This window comes from Podarcis cretensis, assembly GCF_951804945.1.
Source record: "Podarcis cretensis genome assembly, chromosome: Z".
NCBI lineage: Eukaryota > Metazoa > Chordata > Lepidosauria > Squamata > Lacertidae > Podarcis > Podarcis cretensis.
In genome coordinates this window covers 47,412,695-47,430,343 of record NC_137184.1, presented here as the reverse complement: position 1 = coordinate 47,430,343, position 17,649 = coordinate 47,412,695, and the positions used below count along the sequence as shown (strand labels likewise).

At 46.3% G+C, this 17,649-nt stretch overlaps 1 protein-coding gene across 2 annotated transcripts in view; it reads right to left on the bottom strand.

Annotated features, from left to right (window-relative positions):
- SLC7A3 (solute carrier family 7 member 3) overlaps positions 1-17,429 on the bottom strand; it is a 35,292-nt gene extending 17,863 nt beyond the window's left edge. The window contains exons 1-2 of one of the 2 annotated variants that reach the window (XM_079962794.1): positions 17,307-17,374; positions 12,735-12,800 (exon numbers count right to left, since the gene is read on the bottom strand). In XM_079962794.1, coding sequence (XP_079818920.1) covers positions 12,735-12,766 — 32 coding nt within the window. In that variant the 5' untranslated portion in view covers positions 12,767-12,800; positions 17,307-17,374. Of the gene's footprint in view, positions 1-12,734; positions 12,801-17,306 lie in introns of both variants that reach the window. The other variant, XM_079962795.1, reaches the window with a different exon arrangement.
- Between the last annotated feature and the right edge of the window lie 220 nt (positions 17,430-17,649).

Here is a 17,649-nt window from a genome sequence, read left to right as displayed (position 1 = left end):
ACAATGCCCGGTCTTAGTACCAGCACAAGTGAAACCCCCAGTTCTCAACTCACTCCATTCCCACAAAGCATTTCCATTCCATTTCCCAGTGTTTCTGCCATGGAAATGCAGCACACCTAAGTTGATTTGCTGTAAAGATCCAAACTGTGCTCCTCTTCAACGGCTTCCCTGCCTGCTTGCCCAACAGCAATTCTTACCTATCACAGGCTACCAAGCAAGGGGTGCACAGTCTTAACATTTGTAGGAACATCAAAGTATGAATATACACCAACTGCTTCAGTCCCAAATAACTACCTTTATAGCAGGGGAAACATCTCCCTGTAATCCTTCTAACAGCAAACTTGTGGATTTGCAGTAAAAACAAAACAAAAAACTAACAATGCATATTCTTGTTCATGGGAGCCAGCTCCTAGGGTCCCTTAAGTACCCTCCCCAATAAAATATTGGAGGAGGCTGCCCCCCCTAAGTTGATGCGCCACATCTTGTGATGGATTATGTGGGGCGGGGCTTACCTCCCCCCCAATATTTTATTCAAGTTGGCACCCCTGTTCTTGTTAATTAGGAAGTCTAGGGGCTAATGACCACAGAGCTATAAATTCCTAGATAGGCAGACTCAAGCCATAGGAATGCATTTAGTGGAGAGAGAGATCTGTGTGGTGTCATTTCCCCTGCTTCCAGGGGCAGGAAGAAATGAGAAATAAAAAACCTTCTCCTTCCTGTCAGTAACTCTCTCTTTGATGGAAAGATGGATATCTCCTTCACCATGTCTTCGATGGAGATGGATGTCTCCCTGAGTGTAGACTCTGTTTTAGAATTCAACTATGCATTTTCTAACCTAGAATTATTTTTGCCTGCCGTTTGCTGAAAACAAGGGCAAGACCTTTAAGGAAGTAAAAAATATCTTCAACCTACTTACTGTTTTGATTCTTTGTTAAGCGGGAGAAGAAGGGGGAAGCCAGCTTACTTCGTTTGTTGGACTTGCTCAAAGCAAGGTTTTATAGCCTAATTCCTATGCTTTTAATTTTGCTGCCAATGGTGGGATTTCAAAACTCCATTCAACCCACACACGTGGGTACCTGAAGGGATAAACTGTAATTATGGTAATACATCCTCTCCTACGTATTAGAACCCATCCTGCAAAACTCAACAGGCTGAGTATAAACAGGAGAAGAAAGAGGTAGGTCAGCAAGCCTCAAGGTATGTAGAGGTACAACACTTGGAAACAAAAGGGCCAACTCTCTACAACACCTGAAAGAGCCCAATGAGAATGAAGCATGTAAAGTGTAGGTTCCAGGAGCTGTTAGAACACTGCGTATCAGTTGCAAATTAAGAATGGGGAAAGTAGGAGTGTGCAGGGGAGAAATGGAACTGGCTTGCTTGAACGTAGTGCCAGCTCTGGATTTTGGAGACCCTTTAGGCGAGACACCCTTGACACCCCTCCCTCAACTGAGTTTACCTACACACTGCAGCAGGTCCAGGGTGCTCTTGCCAGTGGACCCCGTGCTGGGATGTGAGTCTCCAGTCTAGCAGATGCCTAACCATGCTGACATTTAACCAGCTCTGACCTTACAGCTTAGTGGGATGCAACTCAGCAACATTTTGTTGCAGGTCCTGCTTGTTGTATATAACCAGCCAACTGCAGAATTTCCATCATCTGTGCTGCCCCAAGGAATCAATAAAGATGACATCTACCTAGCCTGTCTATCAAGATGACTGATTGCACTGTCGGGAGACAGAGCAAAGCAGAGGCCCTCTCGTTTCCTCTTTCTGCAGCATTGATCTATGAAGACTAATGACCATCTCCATCTGCTATCAGACCATCTGCTTTGTTTGCTAACAGGGAAAAGCGCTATTTATGAGCATCCTGGAGAACCCACAAGTGAAAGCATAGAAAAACCAGGATTTGGCAACATGTAACTAAAAGGAAAGTCCTGTGCCATTAACAGTTCTGTGGTTGGCAGAAGGAATCACAGGTGCAACACCAGCCAAAAACCAGCTATAAAAAAGATATTGGCAACAGGGAAGCCAGTACTAATATTTTTGGATCTATCTCTGGTTTATTTCCTTCCCTTTCCTGCTCCTTTAGAGACACAGAAAATGTGCAAAATGTTTCCCAACCCAGAGATAGCTTTTTATATCAATGGATGGAAACTGGCATCCAGAAGGTACAAAGAGAAGATCAACAAAGAGACGCCCTCTGCAGCTGGCCAGCTAACATCCCAGAACCCAGGAGCATCTTTTCAGAAGAAGAGGATTGGGGCCCCACAGAAAGCCCTAGTACAGCTGTGGGTGTGAAGGAACCCACAAGATGGATGCTTCACTTTGGCCTCCTAGGAATCTCTTTGACCACATCCCAAGCCCTGCCTTGATGTGATTTGCCCCCCAGGCCTCAGGAGTAAAGGCTACAGTGGACTTGGTTGAAGGGCCTGGCTGCTGGATCTGCCCAGTGGGCCATCTAGTCCAGCATCCCATTTTCAGAAAGGTCAACCAGATGCCTATGGGAAGCCCACAACTCCTTTATCCTCTGGAATGCTGGAGCCTCCATAGGAGCTGCCAGATGGCTCTGTCGCCAGAGGTCCCCTCATGAGGAATGGTCCACTCAGAAGAACAGAGGGGATCTAGCTGCAAACAAGACCCAACCCAAATCAAGACCTTGTTATACCAACTGCTCAATCTTCTCAGTGGAGAGGTTACGTTAAGTAATATGTTTGACTATTATTGAATATGGAAGCTTATGTCTAAAGTCAATAGATGGAACAAACACCATTAGATTTACTGGTAGATAAGTGTTTAATGGTTCTAGTATTTTAAAAACCAGTGAAAATTGTTTTAAACAAACAAACAAACAAACATTGACCCAGCAAATGAGCAGCAGGAAGAGGAGCTGGCCATGATGATATATGTGTAACTGTCTGCTATGAACCCTTGGTGGGTTAACAATTCCCTGTTGAGTTCCTTAACATCCGGATCATGGCCACAGACAGCATCATTGGGGACTGCAGGGTTCTTTTGATGGAACCCAGAGTTTACCCTTTGAAGCCGAAATGTTAAGGAAGCATCTTGTTAGTGTGGGAGTTGCAATAACATTGCTTTGGTCCTTTGTGTCACCCTCCTGGCTCCTGACAAACAGAAGGGGAAGTGTCACCTTGATGGATGTTCGCCATCAGCCAAAGGAACGCAAACTTCCATTTCCAGCAGAGCGGAATAAAAATGGAAAAAGTTATGTGAGGAAACGCATTTTTCAAGCCTGGGTCTGTTGTGGGAACAGTGCCCAGAAATGATCTCAGCAGGTGGAAGTATTAAGATTTTGCCCCCTGGCTACCAGCGACCGCTTCTTCCTACAAACCAAAGTGCCTGTTCAGCCAAGCTCAGAAATTACTGTGCATGGGGAGGGGAAGAACCCCTGGACAAACACACACCAGGACAGCTTCGTCCTCCCATCCCCCTGCATACAAGCCTGGCATAAACCTCCAGAATCACACACTCCAGTGCAACAGGAGAAAGTCAAGTGCGCACAGCTTACAAAAGCCAGCAGCTTTGGTTTGTTTTTCTTTACGTAACCGTTTGACTTCACACACACTCAGCAGTTCCAGGCTGCCGTGATCATGGCACCATTTCTAGAAAGACAAAAGCAAACTTGCCTGCTGTGCTCTGGTCTAGGAATCCTACTACCCTAGAAACAGTCCAGTGCTGGTCAGCCAGGACCGGAGGCCACTACTTGCTGCCGTCATGAAGGATGGGAAGCACTGCTTGATCGGGGGGGGGGGGGGGAATCCAAGCAGGAGCTGACATGAGATGGCTGGACAAAACTGCCTAGCAGCATATTCCTCAGTAGAGATGTGGGAACAGGCTGGCTAAGCTGCTTAGGAAGCCTTTTAGTGTTCCTACATATTTTTTATGATTTGTTTTAATATTAAATAAATGTGGGGGTGGATTATTATTTTTTTTTAAGGAAGCCTTTTAGTTTGATTGAGAAAAAGCAGTTGATAATGCAAAACTCACTGGCTGGGTATGGAGTTTGGTGGGCGTGGAAGGTGAGCAGAAGGCCACAGAAGATTGCTGAGGAGCAGCAAGCTACTGCCTCTGACAGCAAGATCTGTTCAAAGGTGCAACAGACTCCCTCGGGAGGTTGTGGACTCTCCTTCTTTGGAGGTTTTTAAGCAGCTGGATGGCCCTCTGTCATGGGTGCTTTAGTGGAGATTCTTACACTGCAGGGGGTTGGACTGGATGACCCTTGGGGGTACCTTGCAACTATTCAATCCTATTATTCTATTATTTTTATTTATTCAATTTATATACCACCCTTTATCAAAAGCTCCCAGGGTGCTGTACATCATTAAGAACACATTTTACAGAGCATAATAATTACATAATGCAAAGCATAATAATAAAATAGTCATACTAACAATCTCCTTCCCCGCCCCCCAACATTTAAGAGGCCATAAGTTATTTAATAGCCTAGGCTTGGGTAAATAGGAACATTTTCACCTGCCATCTAAAGACATGTAATGATGGTGCCAGGCGAGCCTCTCTGGGAAGAGCATTCCCCAGTCGGGGTGCGACTGCAGAAAAGGCCTGTTCTTGTGTTCTCTCCGAACCTCTCAGGGAGAGGGACATACAGAAGTGCCTCAGATGACAAGTGCAAGGTTTGGGTCAGTTCATATGGAGAGATGTCTCCAATTCATGGTGTTTCTAATTCAGTGGTTGTGCCTTGTGGATACTTGGGACAGGGGGAAGTGTGCCAGAGAGCCCACTATGGATTATTAGGGGGCCCTTCCCTACAAAACAAAGGATTATAAACAACAAGCGTATAAGGATTATAAACAACAAGTTAGCAGCAAACCTTGGAGAGATGCAGCAGCTTGCTCACTTTAACCTGAATGGGCTTGCTACAGAAGACAGGGCGGGCTGCCATTTATCTCCCCACCTGCCCACAGCAAGCTGGGGTGGAAAGGACTCAGCTGGAGGAGCATCTCAAGGGGCAGGTTCTCCAGGTTCAATCTGGTCCTTGTTACAAAGCAGTAGCACAGAGCTGGGCCAAGTCACCATCCAGAGAACGAGACCAAATGAAAATGAGGATGAAAGAAAGGGCTGTGAAGAAGAGAGTCGGAAAAGGGAAAAGATGGAATAAAAGAGTCCTTAAGAAGTAGTGCCACTCGTGAAAAGCGGCAACAGGAAATCATTCCATCTGCAGAATGCTCCACCTGCTTAGAAATTTCTGCCCGCAACACTTAGTTTCAAAGTGCAGCATCTTTAAGTCATATTTTGTGACCATATTTCAGCACCATCATCTTCATTTCATTCACTGGTGAATTATTATTTTTTAATCACCACCTTTGCAAATTGGATTTCAATGCAAACTGCAATGCTGTGGGGAAAACCAAATCATGTTTAGTGGAGCAAAGTTAATAAGCTATCTTTAACAACATTTAACGTTTATACAAATAGCATACAGGCAGCCTATTGGCAAAACCTAATTGGTGTTTCACAACTTTCCAACTAGTTGCAGGACCTTAGCCAGACCTAGCAGAATACATGCAGAATCCACGGAAGCAATTGGCAACTTGGCTGCAGACAGGATAGACGAAGCAGGAACCAGGAACTTGTAGTTAGGTGTTTATTATATACAATGGACTATTTACAGGAACAGAACACGGATCTTTTGCTAGCTCTCTCTGACAAGACTCACAACTCCTACACTCACTGACACACTGAACCACTGAACTATCAGTTAGTAGGTCATTAATTATCACTCCCTTGAGAGAGCTTGACCAGTCAGGGAGCTGTCTCCATGCCTCTGTTATCACCAGGCAGACTTACTCCTTCAGATTGCCTTCTGGCTGTCTGCCAAACCTTAATTGACTCTGTGTGAGTAGCTGCACGTACACAGTTTCCCAACATAGCCCCCAGTTTACGGGCATTCAATATGTGTGCAACTGTGTATATGTACATCGCACTGAACCCCAAAGTGACCTGGAGACATCATAAAAACATCACTGAAAAATCTCTTAAAAGGCAGAACGGGGGTGGAACAGGGTGTTTTCAGGCTTTTACAATGGGTTTTGATTATATAAGATTTCATTGATGCATGCTGGATGTTGGATCCAAGACAACTCACAGTGCTCTCCCATCCAAAGGAGAAGTAAACCCAGGAGCTTTGCCTCATAACTTCCCACCACTTTGAAAACATTAAACTACCAGCCTCCTACCCAGAGAAGCCTTGCTCACATCAAGGCACCACGGCCTTGTTCTGATTGAAGGGATGGAGTTGACAGAGCAGAAGAAGAAAAGGTGCCAAAGCAAAACGAGGTCCCTCTGCAATCAGTGCCCAGAAGTGCCCTAGCTTATCTACGAGAATGGCAGTTGGGTTGGCAAAACACATAATTAAACGCTTCCTCCTCGGAAGAGCAACTGAACTCACATTTCACCGCCAGAGCAAGGAAGTTAATTGTGCCTTTCAATGCTCATCTGATCCTATTAATAGATAATAATTTTACTTGAGCAGAAGGAAGCACCAGAGAAGGTCATGGTTGCCTGGCCCCAGCTCCAGCTGAAAACTAGCGTAACCTAGGTTACTGCTGAAGAAAAGGAAGCCTGGGCTAAGAAAGCAAGAAAAGGCTGTGACTGGCAGGAGCCAGAAGCTGCGCCTCCCTTTCCCTGTTGGCATCAGATGCCCACTCTCTGGCTAATGTTAGGCTGCTCTGCTGGTCTAAATCTATTTCTGCGCTGTTATCACTTTAGATTGCTGGCAGATCCTTCCATATTTGAAGAAATCCCCTTATATCCTACTTTTCTATGTTCAGGGATTTTGATTTATTTTTTTAAAAAAAATATTTATTAAATTTTTAAATGTTACAAAAAGAGAAAGAGACAATTCCAAGTCAAACAAAAACATAACAACACATCACAGTAAAAAAAGAAGAGAATAGAAAAAATAATAATAAAAAACAGAAAAATAGAAACAATTAAAAAACACAACGAACCTTCCCATAGCCTATCTTTCATTTACTTGTTTCCTTGACCTCCTCGCACCTCCCTTTTTTTGTATTCTAGTTCGGTTAGCTATTTCAGCAAATCCTTTCCATCTTTCCCAATTTTTATCCTATAATTTATCTTAATATAATGTAACTTTACCTTTCCTCCTTTCATCCATTAACAATCTATTTTTACTTAATCCTTTATAATATTTCCGCTAAAGCCACATAACTTCATTCCAGCCTCCTTCTAACATTCCTTAATTTTACAATGTTTCTGTAAATAAACTTTAAATTTCTTCCAATCTTCTTCCACTGACTCTTCTCCCTGGTCTCGGATTCTGCCAGTCATTTCCGCCAGTTCCATGAAGTCCATCACCTTCATCTGCCATTCTTCCTGGGTGGGTAGATCTTGTGTCTTCCAGTACTTTGCAATAAGTATTCTTGCATACATAAAGAAAGTTCTATCCTTCTTTGACACCAATTGGCCAACCATGCCCAGGAGAAAGGCCTCTGGTTTCTTCAGAAAAGTATATTTAAATACCTTTTTCATTTCATTGTAGATCATTTCCCAGAAAGTCTTAATCCTTGGGCATGTCCACCAAAGGTGAAAGAATGTGCCTTCAGTCTCTTTACATTTCCAACATTTATTATCGGGCAAATGGTAAATTTTTGCAAGCTTGACTGGTGTCATGTACCACCTGTAAATCATTTTCATTATATTCTCTCTTAAGGCATTACATGCCGTAAATTTCATACCTGTGGTCCATAACTGTTCCCAGTCAGCCATCAGGGATTTTGATTTTTAATTTGGGTGGTGGTGACAGCACAGCACTCCACCCTGCAAGCCCATGCCCATGCACAGGGCGACCTAGAAACAGGGTTGCCAAAATCTCCATACCAACTTAGATCTTTTCACTGGGCTACAAATAAGGAGCCATGCTTCAGAGAACAAGCTTGATTTAGTTCTGCAGCCAAAAAGCAAAGCTGCCAGCTACACAAACACAATATGCCATTCAAATCCTGGGTTCTTCACAAAGCTATATGAAACATACAGATTGGATACCAGACCCATTCCTTAAGCTAAGCCTTTGCTGGCGGCTCTCTAGAATTACAGAAAGCTATTTGGAGGAAGTGGTCCTTGCATCATTACACACACACTAGATGACCACAACACATTCTATTCAAGTCTGCCTTGGACAGATGCTCTTTAAATCTACCTTGTGCAAAATACAGCTGCTCAGATGCTTGTTGGGCCACAACAGAACTACAACTAGGACTATAACTCTCCTTGGCCCAGACTCTCTAAGTGTCCCTATTTTTCAGGGACAGTCCTGGATTTACAGAAGCTGTCCTGGTTTCTCATTTGAATGTCTTGCTTTTCCTTAGGACGTTCCTATTTCAATCGGAGAAATGTTGGAGGGTACGGCTCAATTATGCACCTCCCAAGCCAAGGAGATAGATAAGTAACTATACAACTTTTAGAAGACGTCTGAAGGCAGACCTGTGTAGAGAAGTTTTTTTTAATGTTTAATGTTTTATGTTGTTATATGTGTTCGAAGCCTCCCAGAGTGGTTGGGGAAACCCAGTCAGATGGGTGAGGTGTAACAACAACAACAACAACAACCACCGTTGTTGAATAGGATGTTGAATAGGATGTCCTGATTTTCATCAGAGAAATGTTGGAGAGTATGTTAGCCCCAGCCACACCTGAAGTCCAAAACATCTGGAGGGCACCAAGCTGACAAAGACTGGACTAGCTATTCAAAGCACATAACACCTATTACACTGGCTTGCTGTTCATGTCCTGATTCTTGGCCCATTTTAAAGTGCTGGTGTTCACCTTTAAAGGCTTGAGTGGTTTGGGACCAGGTTAATTGGATACTCACACCAGTTCAGGCCTCAAGATTAACCTCAAAGGCCCTGCATGGGGGCCTGCCATCAAACTTGTGGCCACTAGAGACAGGTGCATAATGGCTTTCCTTCACTAGCAAAGTATGCATGGCTTCTACGTTACAGTCAAACCTCGGTTGTTGAATGTAATCCGTTCCAGAAGAGTGTTCGACTTCCGAAATGTTCAACAACCGAGGTGTCTGAACACTTCCTCCCTGCTAACACTGCTTTTTAATATGCAGTGTTCCTGTGTTGTTTTTAAGTGCTACTGTTTTACTGCCCCAATGTTTATACAATGTTTAATCATTATTTTTAATATATCATAATGTTCTTGTTTCTACTTGTAAGTCGCTTTCAGACACCTTCGTGGAAAACCTGACAAATTATTAATAATGTAATAGCAATTATTTTTAGTTTTGGATTGTGGTTTTATTACAATCTATATGTCTTTGCTCTGCTATAAGCTGCACTGGGAAGATTTTGCCCAAATATTTTGAAATAAATGAAATATATAAAAATGTCCTCCCATTTCTTATTTTCCCTTTATATTGGTTGTTTCCCAGTATTTACGGTACATGTTGTATTTAAGGTTCAGGGAGCAAAAGGAGGCCAGAGGTAGTTAAGCCACCTGAGTGGCATGATGCTGTCAGAAATACAAACCATCATTCCTTTAAAGAGAGACAGAGACAGAGAGAGAAATAGTTGGCAATTTTCACCTGAATGTGGGAGCTGCACTTTAATGAGCCATGGAGACAAAGACAATAATCTAGACTTTGGCAAACAAACACGACTCATGTGTTATCGGTTAAGGGGTGTCTTGCGGGTACCAAGAATTAATGGTTCATTTCAGAGTTTTCTTCCCAAATGCATTATCTTACAATCTCCTGAAGACAGGATGGGTTAAAATTAAAAGCTTAACTGAAAAGTTGGTTTATTGTGGAATTAGCATTTTCAGCTCTTAGATCTCCTTGTTTGTTCTCCTGATCAGGAGGACTTTTGAGACCGTAACTGAGTCCTGCGCAATAAAAAGATGTGTTGATAAAAAACAACAACACAGGTGCATTAATGAAAGTTGCAAAATGCAAGAAGCAGGTCTTGGTTGTTTGCTTGTTTTTCAGTCCCTCCCCCCCCCCTTTGCTCATTTTCATTAAATCTGTTTGCTCCAGAGGGAAACGTAATTGCCAAGCCCAAGCAATGCCAGACCCCCTGAAGAGCTCCACCACCTGCTACTCCCATTGTGAGTCCCAACAGGGAGGCGCAGACACGGAGAGGTGGTCTCCTTATGATGGCAGCCGTTCATGAGGCGTAACTTATTAAGGAAACAACACACACCTTCAGAAGGACAAGCAGAGCTGGCTGTGGGAAGAGCAACACTGGAAATGGCCATGTTCAAGTGGAGCTGAGGCCTTGAAAGTGCCCTTGCTGCAGAGCTGGTGCCAGATCTCAGGGGCTCCTTGGCACAGTGCTGCCAATACAACTGCCACCCCAACATTGCCACCTATATGCAATACCTCCCCACCCCACTGACTCTCCTGCCAGCCGCTCTCCACTGGGCAGCATTTCAGTGGCAATGCACTTTTGAATAAGAACCAAGCTTGGCTCTTCTCCATGGTGGCCACCATGCAATGCCGAAATCACCTAGCTATATAGGCAAAGGCATTGCATTTCGGGTCAGTAAAAGTGGTGGGCAGCCACTGCAGGGGATAGCAGATATTTGCTGCCATTGTCTATTGGCCACTGGGGGAAGCTGAGAAAAGTGTGTGGGGCCCTCCTGAACCCGTGGGGTGCTTGGCTTGTACCCACTGCAGCTGGCCACTCAATATGCCAATTGTCGCTTATTCCAGTCACCCTCCCAGGTTCCCACTCCTGGTGCCTTAGGATTCCACCCTGCAAAGACTCTGAGAGAAGAGTATAGAACCTCAGGCCGATCTCTTCCCTGGAGAGCAGCAGTCCCTACCCTGCAGACAAGACACTTCATGCTGCTCTGGAAGCCCTGTCGGAAACATCAGATAAAGAACAGCCCAGTAATAGCCTGTAGGATAGGCCCAGCCACACTCCCCGTGACAGACTGGGGCATCACCCTGCCAATTCGCCGGTTCCCATTTTGGGCAGGAATAATTCACTGAGCAGTTACACTTTTACCGCGGCCTCTTTCTCAGTGAGGGATGGTCACAGAGGAAGAGTCATCTGAGCGTGAACTGATGAGGGCAAAAGTCCTGGACAGTTACAAGGAGCTGCAGGAAGAGGCAGCCAACTGCATCAGCCAGTCACTGAAGATGAAAAGCAAGCCCTCTTCCTTCTGTTGCAGCTGCTCAACTCATTTAACTTTGCCTCGACAAGTCTGCGAAGGATTCTCTCTCTCTCTCTCACACACACACACACACATGTCCCTCTGCATGGCTTATTAAGCTACAGGCAACACAACATTTGGAGGCAACCCAGGGCACGGAATGAAATGTGCTTTGGGTGGGTCCCAAGTCATGCAATGCCACTGGCTGGTCCTAGCTGGTGTCATGTCTCTTGCAGAGAGATTAAGAGAGGTTACTGGGTTTTCTTCTCCCACTCGCAGAACTTCCCTCCTTGGGGAAGGTCTGCAACTCAGAGGCAGAGCCATGTGTTTGGCATGGAAAAGGTCCTGGGATCAGCCGCCAGCATCACCAAGTGTGGCAAGGAGAAAATCCTCTGCCTGAAGCCTTGGAAAGACACTGCCAGTCAGTACAGACAACACTAAGCTAGGTGGACCAGTAACATAGGGCAGTTTCCCATGTTCGTAAAAGTGCATTCTCCTTGCCACTTGGCTTAGCAACCTAACTGATCCACACTCCAGCTCAGGTTATAGACCCTAAGGAATGGATGAGAGAAAATCCTTGCCTCTCAGGCTTGACTAAAACCAAGTTTAAGCATGCACCACTGTGTTTCAAAAGATTGTATGTGCCTCAGTTTGACCAAACTGTGGGAGGCAGTGGAAGCCAGGAGTGCCTGGCGTGCTCTGGTCCAGGGGGTCACGAAGAGTCGGACACGACTAAACAACTAAACAAGAAGTGCCTCAAGGCAATTAACTGCATTCACCCATTACCCCGCCCCTCAATTTGCTCTGTAGATCAGAGATGTTAACTATAACTTCCATAATTCCCGGCTCTTTGCTAGGCTAGCAGGGGGCTGATGGGAGCTGCAATTCAAGCCACCCATCATCCCCATGTTGAGGAAGGCAGAAACCATAGAGATGTTAAAAAACCCAAACCAGGAAGATATTAGTCTACTAGCCTTCAAACTGGAGCAATTTCCAGAAGGGATTCCTTCCCACTAGGGCTCTATTTACTCAACCGCAGCTCTGAGGCATTTCAGAGCACTTTGCCCAACTCTCTGAAACCTCCAGGAGCTAATCTATAATGCGGTGCTAATGAGGTCTGCTTTAAAGTCAGCTGCTCCACAAGAAAGATCTGAAGCAGAGGACCAAAGAAAAGATCTAAACCACCCATGTCCCCTTGCTAGAAGGATGAAGAGCATCATCTGTACAACTGGCTCTTTCATCTCACAAGTTATTAAAAAATCTGGGAGATGGTGCACTTAACACTCCAAGCACCCAAGATACAAACACACACCTGGCTGGGACTGCACACAATTTCCTGAAGTGTTCTTAGTGTCATTCAGAGGCTTACAAAAATTCCTGCTTGACTGAGTAGGGCGTGTGTGTGTGTGTGTGTGTGTGTGTGTGTGTGTGTGTGAACACGGGCTCAGACTCCCCTCCTGCAACCAAGGAAGTGCTCAGCTCATCCCGATATTATCGGTGGAAGTCATGCAATAGGGATAAGAACAAACAGGAGAAACATTCGCAGAGCTGAATTGGGAGCAAAGGGAAGTACCCACCTGGCTGTTTTCAAAAGCTGCTTGCTGCTCATTTAATATCAAGCACTTCTTCCCCACAGATATATTCTAGGAAGAGGGGAAACTGCACGGCAAGTCAGAAAGCAGCTGGGAGCAGGTCTGCTGTACTGTACTCTGATTCCTGGGCACAAATAGACTGAGGAATGCTGGGTACAGTTACAGTTCCTCTTCCCCTGCTTGCCAACTGACCCTCTTCTGCTCTCCACTACCACACTGCCGAGGAACATCGGAAGCTGCCTTATGTAGAGTCAGGCCACAGTCCATCTGGCTTGGAGCTATCTGCAGTGACAGCTCTCTGGGGTTTCAGAGCAGGCGCTCTCTCCGCTTTGCCTGGAGACTGGACCTTCTGCAGGCGAGACAGATCCTTCGTCACCAAGCTATGGCAGGCACAGGCAGGAAGTAGCCCCCAGGGTGCAAACCTGAGCAGAAGTCATGCTCAAACACAGGGATGAAAGGGTTTTCCCCACCCTTCCTTGATTTCAAAAGACCTAGGAGTTTTAAGTGCCACAGGTAACAATAGCAGGATAAACAGACGAGATGGGATCCTGAGGCTAGCACCACAAGCGCCCTTTAAACCTACTCCAACGCCCCACTGAGCCACTCCTCATCCTGGAAGCCCCCTGACCTGTTCATGCATCCTGTTCTCAATATAGCCTCAGGATTGGGACCCGGCCTGCTACTTCCCAGCAAGGCCAAGTGTATCTAAGGAGATATTAGCATTACCTCCAGTAAGGGGGCAATTGTTTTTTGCAAAGGGATTTTGGAAGCTGCTACCCCCCAATGCAGAGACGGGAAAATGTGCTGCCCTTTGGTTGGTGCTGGACCATGACTCCCATCATCCTTGAGCACTGGCCACACTGGCCACACTGGCTGGGGCTGGCAGGAGCTGGAGTCCAGAAGTTGCTGGAGAGCATGCCTTTAGCACATTCCGTAAGCAGGATTTCACCAGAATCTAAGAGCAGCTTGCTGGATCCGGCCAACAGCTCTCTAAAGCCAGCACTTTCCTCCTCTTGAATGACTGACCAGATTACCCCAGGAAGCCCACAAGCAGGACCTACATAAAAGCAATGGTGCTCGGAGGCTTATTCCTTCAAGTGAGTATTGTTAATGTTTTTCCCCACAGTATAAAACTGCACCAGTTTTAAGAGGGCACGTTTCATACTGGGAGTTACCTGTGGATTAGAATAACAGGACTGTAGAATTGTAGAGCTGGAAGCAGGGCCGGATTTAGGTTTGATGAGGCCCTCAGCTACTGGAGGTAATGGGGCCCTTTATATGTCCAGCTGTCCTTTGTAAACAACAAATTGTCACTGTTTTTTGTGTTGAATACAGTCATACCTCTTGTTATGTTTGCTTCAGGTTAAATATTTTCAGGATGCGGAACGGGTTACTTCCGGGTTTCGCCGCTCGCACATGCGCAGACGTGGCAAATCGCAACCCGCAGACACGGGTTGCGTTCTGCTCAGGTTGCGAACAGGGCTCCTGTTCACAACCAGCGGTACCACTGTATATCCTATATGGTAATTTATGGACCTAATAGGTATCTAAAGCCATTTGCACATAACAAAATACCGTATTTTTCGCTCTATAAGATGCATCAGACCACAAGACGCACCTAGTTTTTGGAGGAGGAAAACAAGAAAAAAAATATTCTGAATCTCAGAAGCCAGAACAGCAAGAGGGATCGCTGCGCAGTGAAAGCAGCAATCCCTCTTGCTGTTCTGGCTTCTGTGATAGCTGTGCAGCCTGCATTCACTCCATAAGATGCGAACACATTTCCCCTTACTTTTTAGGAGGGAAAAAGTGAGCCTTATAGAGCAAAAAATACGGTATGTATTTTATCAAAATAATTGTTGAACTGAAATACAATTAAGAAGTATATTAATACCTTGGTTTGCATACGTTTTGGATTACAAACACGTCGAACCTGGAAGTGTATGTCCCAGTTTGCAACCTTTTTTAGGATTACAACCCTTTTTTTTGGATTATGAACGAATTTTTTTGGAGGCCCCATTGGCAAAAGCGCGCCTTGGGTACAACCTGTTTTGGTTTACAAACGGACCTCCAGAATGGATTGTGGTGGTAAGCCAAAGTACCACTGTAGTGAAATACAATTAAGAAGGATGTTAATAGTGAAATAACTATTAAGCTCTAACTTAAAATTTTGGAAATGTACATCCGGGTTTTTTTCCCTTTAATTTTTTTGGGGCCTCCAAGAGAGTGGGGCCCTAAGCTATTGCTTGTTTAGCTTATACATAAATCTGGCACTGGCTGGAAGGGACCCTGAGGACCATCTAGTTCATGGGGAGGCAAACTAAGGCCCAATTGCCTTTTCAATCTGGCCTGCGGACAGTTGGGGAATCTGAATGTTTTTACATGAGTAGAATGTGCCCTTTTATTTCAGATGCATCTCTGGGTTTTTTATGGGGCATAGGAATTTGTTCATTATTTTTTTCCAAAATACAGTCCAGCCCCCCACAAGGTCTGAGGGACAGTGGACCAGCCCCCTGCTGAAAAAGTTTGCTGATCTAGTCCAAACTCCTGCAATGCATTTGGGAACTGAACTTGCAACCTTGGCATTATCAGCGCTGTGCTCTACCCACTGAGCTACAACAATGCAGAGGCAGCAAAGGGAGGCACTGCCTTCTCTGCTTAGGCACTACGGAGACAGGACTCAGCCAAGCAACTGCTGCCGCCAGAAGCACCGAATAGTGCCAGGGGCTCTTCCGGGCAGAGCTCAGTTCCCGCACCCATACTCTTTTTTAATTTAGTAGCTGAAAGCCAGAAATTGGACAAGGAATTTCCCACGGCCTGGACAGTCTGAATCAACACCCAGCCCAAATCTGTAGTTTTTTGCTTTCTTGTTTTTCCTCAACCGCCGCCCCCTCCTACTCTTTGCAATGAAGAGTTCTAGAGGATGCGTCAGCCTGCCATTCTTTTATGGCAACATGGTTGGTTCCTCACAAAGGTGTTGTCCGGCTGTGAAGCCAGCACCAACGACTGAAGGGTCCAGAGAGGCAAGCCAACGTCCACTGGGCTTGCTTGCATTCTCTCCCCTCCCCAGAGATCCACTAGGAGCTGTTCAACAGTGGAACGGTCTCCCTTGGGTAGGTTGTGGGCTCTCCTTCTCTGGAAGTTTTAAGCAGAGGTTGGGTGGCCATCTGTCATGGATGCTTCAGCTGAGATTCTTGCATTGCAGGGGGTTGGACTGGATGACCCTCAGGGGTCCCTTCCAACTCTATGATTCTATCATACGGGCAGAGTCTTCCCAATATTCTCTTTGTAGAGGCACTTTAGACATTGGTTTTAAGTGTAAAAAGCAAGATATAGATAAGATAGCCAACAAGAAAATGCGCATGTATGAAATTAATGCAATGAAAAATGCATACATAACATTGTACCGGCAGCATCAGACTGATGGACAGGAAAGTTGGGTGACTGGTATTATCAGCATTCCATGATTATTTTGGGGTGGGGTGGGGCAGGGGGCGGGCATTTTGGCAGGTTAGGAGAATCAGTTAAATCAGACCCTCACAAAAAAGGAAAGTAAGGCAGAGTAAGCTGGAGTGAACACAATAGAAGGGGTTGGCAGTTGTTATGAAAATGCTACAGGAATGATACGATCTCTGTCTTGGCTACTGTTCTCCCCTTCTCCGAATTCCAGGCAAGTCTCCTTACAGCGGCTGCCTCTGCCATGTTCAGGAATCTGATTTGATTTTTCATCCCAAAGCACCCCAATCTGAACTTCACTCTTGCAGGACGAGACACAAACATACATAGAACATACTGGGACAGATGTCTGTCTACAATTGCCTTGCCCACCTTTCCAAAGGGCAGGGGTTTCTTTGGGCAGGGGAGGGGTGGTGAATTTGGAAAACAGCCCTGGTCGCCAGTAAGGATGTCTGCTGCTTGGGGTAGGAACCAACATCAACAGCAGCTCAGGGAATACTCCAGCAGGATGTCGGCAGGAAAAGGTGTGGAATGAGAGAGAGAAGCGCTCAGATCTTTCTCACAACCGGATCTTACTCCCTAAACTATAGGGAAAAGATGGATGATGCAACCTCCCGGAGCGAGCTCGATGCCGTCCCACTCCCCTCTGCCCCGCAGACAGATATTTACGGGGGCAGCCTCAAGCTAACCCAAACCCCCCTCCCACCTGCGGGGCACCAGGGCGCAATTTTCTCCAGATGCGGAACCTTCTTTCAGGGAAGGGGGGAGGTCACGCGGCGCCTCTACGAAGCGGGGTTTTGTGTGTGTGTGTGTCTGAGCATGGACAGAGCGCGCCCCCCCGCGCAGAGGAGAGGCGGCGGGAGGAAGCCCTAAAAAGTTATAGCGCCCGAATCTTCGCGGGAAACCGAAGCTACACCTGTTGAACTCCTGCCTGGCTGGTCGGCGCGCTCCCGGTAGGGAGGCGCTGACGCAACCCGGCACTCCGCTTGCAAAAGAGGCAGCAACTCGGCAGTGCGTGAGTGAGGAGAGGGGAAGAGAACGAGCCGCGGCCTCCCCGGCTTTCAGCAGCCCAGCGCCCCACACTGCCCTGTCCCCGCCTCTCACCAGCCAAAGCAGCGCAGATCCGGCGCCTCCCGCAGCTCAGCAGCCAGCAAATCCCAGAAAGGAGAATCGAGGGCGGGCGGCCAGCAATATCAAGCGGCGAGAACCGGAGGGGGCGGGCCGATGGGGGGGGGGGGGACAAAGCTGCGCCCGCCTCCTCGAGGCAAAAGGTTCTAGATGAGAGAGGAGCGCGCTTGTGGCACCTCTGCCCAGCGAACAGCATCGTGTGAACGAAGCGGGCAGCGCTAGCACCACCGTGCAAAATGACACGTGTCCGAGACAGCCTGCCCCTTCCTTGGAACAGTTTGAATCATAGGATTGGAAGGGGATCCAGGGTCATCTAGTC